This window comes from Sinocyclocheilus rhinocerous, unplaced genomic scaffold (assembly GCF_001515625.1).
Source record: "Sinocyclocheilus rhinocerous isolate Xijiao unplaced genomic scaffold, SAMN03320098_v1.1 scaffold19, whole genome shotgun sequence".
Classification (NCBI taxonomy): Eukaryota; Metazoa; Chordata; class Actinopteri; order Cypriniformes; family Cyprinidae; genus Sinocyclocheilus; species Sinocyclocheilus rhinocerous.
In genome coordinates, this window is record NW_015638975.1 from 1,891,347 (window position 1) to 1,899,198 (window position 7,852).

At 36.2% G+C, this 7,852-nt stretch overlaps 1 protein-coding gene across 1 annotated transcript in view; it reads left to right on the top strand.

Annotated features, from left to right (window-relative positions):
- The window catches only part of LOC107750536 (G-protein coupled receptor 56-like), a 13,805-nt gene extending 9,384 nt beyond the window's left edge, over positions 1–4,421 (top strand). The window contains exons 8-14 of the mRNA XM_016565962.1: positions 668–710; positions 827–930; positions 2,396–2,514; positions 2,643–2,902; positions 3,052–3,169; positions 3,253–3,527; positions 3,770–4,421. Coding sequence (XP_016421448.1) covers positions 668–710; positions 827–930; positions 2,396–2,514; positions 2,643–2,902; positions 3,052–3,169; positions 3,253–3,527; positions 3,770–3,894 — 1,044 coding nt within the window. The 3' untranslated portion in view covers positions 3,895–4,421. The remainder of the gene's footprint in view (positions 1–667; positions 711–826; positions 931–2,395; positions 2,515–2,642; positions 2,903–3,051; positions 3,170–3,252; positions 3,528–3,769) is intronic.
- Positions 4,422–7,852: the final 3,431 nt, after the last annotated feature.

A 7,852-nucleotide genomic window follows, 5' to 3' on the forward strand; every position in this document is an offset into this window, starting at 1 on the left:
GTGTGCGGCAGTCGTCCGCGAGGGGCTGCCGCTTTACTTTCGTTTTGTGTTTGTTTATTATTAAAGTTTTGTTCAATGTAACAACGTTTGTAGATCGGGAAGAAGGAGGCGGGAACCGGCGGACATTAAACAAAACTTTAATAATAAAATAAACACAAAATAGCGCGACAGCCCCTCGCGGACGACTGTCGCGTACAAACAAAACCAAAACACAAAATAAAATCCAGGCCTGGTCCTCTCTCATCTTTCACTGTTGTCACTCCTACTTTTATCCTTCCGGAGCTCCTCCGTGAGACTCGAGACCGGTGAGTGGCGCAGGTGTCGCGCATTAGCAATTACTCCACCGGCCTCGCTCCGTTCCCACGGCCCCGCCCCTCTCGTCACAGCTATTTATAAGCTTAACACCAACTATAGCTCACATCATTTTTTACTGAGTAGACTAAATAAATGCCATTTCCTTAACACTGAAAACCACATGACAAGGCTGGTGAGGTGAAGCCGGATAAAAATCAAATTGCTGATGTTGTTTTTGGCATTTAAATCGCGTAGGGCCTCATTTACTCATACAGAATAGCAATGATAAATCTCTGTACTGTATGTGCTGAGCCACTCTCTTTGAACTGATTATAGATGCATTTTTCCTAACCTCTTCTATTTCATTTCACAGCCTAACCATTCTAGAAGTTGTGTTTCATGGGACACAAGACGAGGTGCGCTCAAGTCTTCATGTTCATAGATACATCAATACAGTGTTAGACATTAAGCAAATGTTTCGAATGCTAGCTGAAGCACAATTACTGACTGTTCTGTTAATGTGTCTCTGCAGATAATGAAGTGACCTGGAGATATGACGGCTGTGAGACTGTTAAAATCCACGACACAGAGACAGAATGTTGCTGTAATCATCTCACATACTTTGCTATTCTTGTGGTGAGTAGCAGCTTTACCAAGAAAATGACATTAAATAAGTTTAGCCATTGCTGGGAATATTTATCACTGAGAGCCAATCTTTATGAATAAAAGGTATTTCTGCCATCCTTGGGAATATGCATAGCCAATGGAACAGAGTTGTTAAAGTCCCCCTGTAGTCAAAAATGTTATCCGTTAAAACTCATCTTTGATCATAAAAATTACATATTTAATTTTTTTTTCTTGTGAAAATAATTTTCTCATGCCTTAAAATAGCTTGTATGCAGCTCTACACCCTTGCCTCATTTACTATACGCGGATCTATGAATACGCAAATTAGCCCCGCCTCCACTCAGTCACACAGCAGCCAGCCATGAGCCAGCGCCTCCTGAACTGTACTGAACTGTAGTAAACGTGATACAATGGCAATGGCAAGTGGAAATATTGGTTTAATTAAGCCATATGTGTTTGAACCAGAAATAAGCTGGTATGCTCAACGTAAGCAAGGAGACTGATGGCTAACTTCGTGAGGTAACATTATCTGTTTGTGCTGGTTCGTACACAGATAATGACTGATAAAACTGTTTTTACTAGCGGACAACTACATTGGATACTGTAACATTCGTTAAATTTACTTACTTGACGATGTTGTAATTAACCTGCCTGCCTTCTCACTAGACCCTCTGCTTTGCAGCACAATTAATGATATGCTAAGGATAGGATCCCTTGACGCGATTGGTTATTGAGTTTTGTGACATAGCAAAACAAAGGCTGTTTCAAACCGCGTTTCTGTGACTGCCTTTGGGAAACTACAGTTTTGAGGAGAAAATACTCAGCAATGGTGTTGATAGATGGATTGGCACATGGTTTGTCTAAAAGCATATTAAAAACAACACATAGACAAATAAACAACATAAAAAAACTTGATTTTCACCACAGGGGGACTTTAAGAAATCCCACCATAGAAATATAATGATACCAGAGATGGTCTTATTATTGGGAGATACCAAGCAAGTTTCATGACTTTATCATTGGAGAAAGCGCAAAGGCCAACTTGGATCATGTGTGCCTTAATAACCAATCACATCACATCACAGCCTTTATAGAATTTCTGTATTCTGAGTTGCGCGACAGTCAGTCACTGTTTGCTGAGACCATGGAAATGAATGAGAAGTGCTGTTAACTGAATGCTACCTGTTGCAAAATTGTTTTGACTGCTTTTAGAAAACAGCATTTGGTGTAAACTCCAAAATTAGAGCAATCCAAAATCAATGTTTAATGGCAAACATGTTGAAGATTAGCCAATAGGTTGTCGATTCATTAACCGATAAGCTGTTTTCCTACAAAAGCAGGTTATGTAACATAGTGAAACCTCTCCAACTTTGACATCCATTAAAAAAGTGTCATCTGGTCCCTTTTCCAGAGTTATGCTCTTTAAAGCAGCTTTGGTGATACATACCTTGTCTCTTTTTCTTCATTGCTTCAGCAAGTGGAACAGAAGACTACAGTTCGCCATCTACAGGCTCTGACGTTCATTACCGCTGTGGGCTGTGCCATGTCCTTAGTTAGCTGTTTGGTTCTCTTCTATTGGCTCTGTAAACGCAGGTAACTGTGACTTCAGTGGCTTGAAATTCAACACCATCACAAAAAATGCTTTGTCAGTGAAAATTCTATTGTGAATCTCACCTTGTTTTTTTGTCTTGTTTTGTCTGTTTGTCTCTGTATTCCAAAAGAGGGAAGAAAACCCAGATCTCGCTGGTTCACCGTGGTCTAGTAGTGGCAATATTTCTTCTGTGCTTATTCTTCATTCTTACTGGTACACTGGCCAATGTAGGAAATGAAATTGTTTGTAAGATAACAGGATCCCTTCTGCATTATGCGCTGCTCAGCACCCTCTGCTGGATGGCCATGGAAGTGTTTCACACATTCTTGCTGATCCGCAAGGTGTTCAACTCAACTCTCCCGACATGGATATTTTACTTGGTAGGCTTTGGTAAGTGAAAACATGATTTATGTATTTATTTTAATAGTTAAAGTTATAAAAATAACGCTATAAAACAAGCAGAAGAGTATTTAATGAATATAAACATTATAATTAATAACTTCATGTTTTGATGACAATGTTTTTCTTTCCAATTTCAGGTCTCCCGGTTCTGCTAGTCAGTATACTGTTCTTGATAGAGTGGCTTGGAGTTGATGTGGATATTTATGGCGAAAGGATGATTGTACCAAGTGATGATGTCAACAATCCTTACCGCATGTAAGGAGACATATTTACAGTACTTACTATTAGATATAACAGTATACAAAAATTATAAAAAAAACTTTGCCCTGCTTATCCAGGTGCTGGATGTTGGAGAATGACAACAGCCTATTGGCTCATTACATCATAAATGTTGGCTTACTAGCTGTTGTGGTGAGCTCTGGTGCAGTCATGCTTTTCCTTGTGGTGAGGGAGATCCGCAACCGACCTGACTGGAAGAAGATTCATGTGGCTTTTCTCAGTATCTGGGGTCTCACCTGTCTGTTTGGCACGACGTGGGGCCTTGGTTTCCTGGATTTTGGTCCTATGTCAGAGACCATTCTCTTCCTCTTCTGCATTATCAATAGTTTACAAGGTAAGGTTTTTCTTGAATGCACTATCACAAAATACACAAGGTCACATCGAGGCTAGGCTATTGTGTCAACATAAGCTGAGTTCCTGTAGCGCCATATAAAAATAAAACTGCCCTGAAACTTGTTTCCTTTTCTTATCATTACATGTTTGCTTCAGACATCTTAAATTTAACTCATTGGCTTCCATTCTGTTAAAATTTCTATAAAATTGGCATGATATTCCATTTCTTTGTGTTCCCAACAGGATTTTTTCTCATGCTGCGATACTATGCTCTTGAAGGGATGAAAAAGAAAGATAGGTCTATTTCGGATGGGAGCAGTTCTGGATCTTCAAAACAGCATATGTTACAGACTCATGAGAAGAGTTAAAACCCTGGTGATGCTCAAACAGTGTCTTTCTGCCAAATTTCACTTCTTTCAGAGATGTTACCATAAAAGATTATTCACAAAGGGCATTTGTAAAGATCCTTTCTCATCCTGCTGGTCAGGGTGTTGAATGTTCCTCAGGTGACATTGCATTGATACTGGGTCACATGCAGAGCTTCGGGTAGATAAGCATAAATGCTTCACCTGTCATAAGCTGTATTTCTGTATTCATATTCTTAGTATAAGTATGATAATTTGTTTCAGCCTTGCACTTTAGCTTTTTTTATTACTGTGTAAAATTGCTGTATTCATTGTGAGATGTGAATAGGAGTTCTAGCAAATCGCTTTTAATGATGAATAAAAAATCATTTCATTTTTTGGTTAAAAAGTTCAATTGTGTGAGAAAAGTTGTAAGTTAAAACTGCCAAAAGAAAAAAGTGCATTCCTCATGTATTTTTAGGATCAAGGTAAATGAGCTCAGAACTGTGTATTAGTTCTGTCAGAAGCAAGTTGCACTTTTGTTCATTGTTCGTTGTTAGTTTTGTAATGAAATAGAGTAAAGCACAAACTTTGTGTTTTGTTTGAAGTATTTGTGAAATTGTATGTGTATTTCTGTTGTAATATTATAATATAGAATATATAAAATCAATATTATTGGTGTTTGGTGATTTTTTTTTTTTTTTCATCATTTGTTTTTCCACATTTTTAAGCATGTTAAATTGGACATATTTTATGCAACCAGGCAGAAAGATGGGTAAAACCCCAACATAATACTAATTTAAATAAACAGTATTTATAGCATCATAAAAGTTTAATATAGCACTTTAGCACCAAAAGGGGTTCTGCTTTTTTTTTTTTAAATAGCCTACATTAAAATTTGATCCATTAAAATGAGAAAATAATTGAATATTATTAGTTACTGTTTAGAAACATCTTTTTGAGCATGCTATTTATTCATAAAAACATTTAATCAAAATGAGAAGAAATTGTATTTGTTTGATCCATTAAAAAGAGAAAATAATTGAAGAGAATTAATAGAGACACTGAAAGAGTACATATGTAGAGAAGTAAAGTAAAAACCCAGGCAACATTTTCTATTTAAAACCCAAGGGATGATAGGGTAGAGTGAGGGAAAACGCCTTAAGGACTGTAATTTTTTTTTTCCTGTGAAACAAAAAATATGCTTCCAGAATAGTTGCTATACTTCTAGTAACAATTACATAAATTATAAACCAAGAATGAGAAATGTCATGTTTTTATGTTATTAGATTTTTAACAAAAATTATTATCATTATTTTTCATTTAAGGGGGCGTTTTGCCCCACAGGTTCTGAAAATATAGTTATATTTCTCTTAAATAACACGTAGCCTACTCCCTATCTACAGGCCTCACTAGTCTATTCTCATATCATATACAGGTGCATCTCAATAAATTAGAATGTCGTGGAAAAGTTCATTTGATGTTCTGCAAAATAACAAGCGTTCTTACTGCTGGAAACTACATCACTTACTGTGAAATCCGTTTTCTCTCAGGTACATCACCAATGTAAGCTTCATGGTGAATACTTCTACATCACTCATCTCAACGTAGTCCACAAATGTATCGTGACTTTATCTAGTTGTTATTTTGGGAAAAACAGTGGGGGTGGGGGCTTTCCCCCATTCTACCCTAAACAACTGAAATAATGAATTACCATCAAACAAACTAAACCACTTAGATCTGTAGCCTATAAAACAAGAATATAAACTAACTAGTTGTGAATCAGAATATTACAAATGATCATTGGGGTGAGAGAGGCGACCTCTGGTGGCAGGTATTTGGAGCTGCAGTCTCAGGACCACGTCTGGCGGGAACTAGAGGTCTACACGGGTCCAAATATTCGTACAAGAACCCGAAGAAACCCGTAAATGTGCTACACTGAACCGACCCGGACCCGTCTATTATTTTGAAAGTTGGACCCGGGCCCGTGCAGAACCGAGAAATGTAAAAAATGTACTACCCGGAACCGACTGCTCCAACAAGTAAACATGTCATATAATATGGTACTTTTGGTATGACATTACATAGAACATATAATATAAACATAACCAATACACAATAATGTAACAATTAGGCTATTATACATAAAATACAACATAAGTTGCTGAGTCTTTAATCCACCATACACTGATTGATTGCATTGGAAATGTTCTTATAGCCTAGTCTTGCTTTAATGCTGTATTTAAAAAAAAAAAAAAATTCTATGATGATCTGCTTGAATGTTCTGTTGTCTTTGTGGTATAGCCTGGGAATGTGCCCTGTATCACATTCTGATGTTCTATGGAAAATATTAACATAATGGGTATTGCGTTAAAGTTCCCCTTTGTTCAGCTTGATTTTCATCTAAACTCCTTGTTTACAACTTGTTCACTGTGTTGCAGCTCCTCTGTGGAAAGTTGCATAAAAGGGGTTTTACTGACTCTTGAGTGGAGTACTCACTTACACACAGAGAAGACGAATACTGAGAAGTGTGCAATTGCTAGAATCTAGATGTATGTCACATAACTTAATTTTTTGATATATAAAATTATTATGGATTATTAATGTTCAATTTAATAAGTGCGGGTTGATGGCAAGACTAGGAAACTAGACAAAGGGAACAAGACTAGAAATGTTCCATCAAGTAGCGTGGAAATGTTCAAATTGATTGCATTTGTAATGAATTTCATGCCTTTAATTTTTTTTTTTTTTCAGAAACCATTCAAATCAAATGTATTGCTCAGGTAATGATAAATGTTAATCACTTTTGGATAAAAAAATCAATGTATCGACTATAGTTTTATCAGATCGGTTACAATAGCTCAACAACGTGAATCATTGTCAGTGTCTGTTTACCTCTGTTATCTATATTTAATTTTGTTTATCGTTAGAAATTCTAAATGCCTCTTTTTATATTTTTGCTCATGTACAATAATGTAGAATAAAACAGTTACAGTAATAAGTTAACAGTAAAGTGACAATAGTTTTTTGTTCTGAGATAACAGAGCGTGAAAGTGATAAACCAATAAATGACTCACAAGATTCTAGTTTCTATTGTAAGTTTTGTCAGTATGGACATCCCCTTTTCTGTAAGATAGAAATATCACTTCCCATTCACTTGTCACGTTGAACATGGATCAGCAAATGGTGTAAGACTTCATTATAAACTTTAGCCTTGCAAAGAAAATCCCAAGTGTGTGGCAGACACCTCTTTTTGCAATTTCGGCAGACATCTGAGAAAAAGAGGAAATTGCTTTTACTGTTGAGAAAGATGGAGTCACACTGATGAGCTCACACACCCACATCTGTTGAAGCAGCATATGTTTTCCGTTGATACCGTTATGACTAGAGGCAATAGACACAAACAATGTATATGCTACTAAAAATGGCAATAAATGTGTGCTGAGTGGTTAATAATTAATAACTGTAGCCTGTGTATTTCCACTCCCCTGCCTTATTGTCTTCCTTTTTATAGCTATTTTGTATAGGTAGGCTAGTATGATGTTATTCATCATGAAGTCATTACTTTCAGGAGAAATGAGGTAAGGTAAAAAAAAAAAGGAAGTGAGGAATACTCAAAATCAAGTGACAATCTTCATTGTGAAGATGTTAAATGACTCCATAAACCACACCCTTAGATGACCCTGATTTAGTGGGTGACACTTACAACACTATTTTCACCATCGTCCAATAATCGATGTGTTCCAGAGATATCATTTTTGCCCTCCATATATTTGAACCATAAATACATACATAAATTTAAAAAATGATTAAATGAAAAAAAAATTATATATATATATATATATATAATAAAATAGAAAGAAAAAAAATATTCACATGTTACATTTGAAGAAACATCAGAAAAGAATATACTTCACAATGTTCCAATTCAAAAAAAATTCTTAGAGCATGTTTTGATCTCTAGTAGGCTGTTCCATCCATA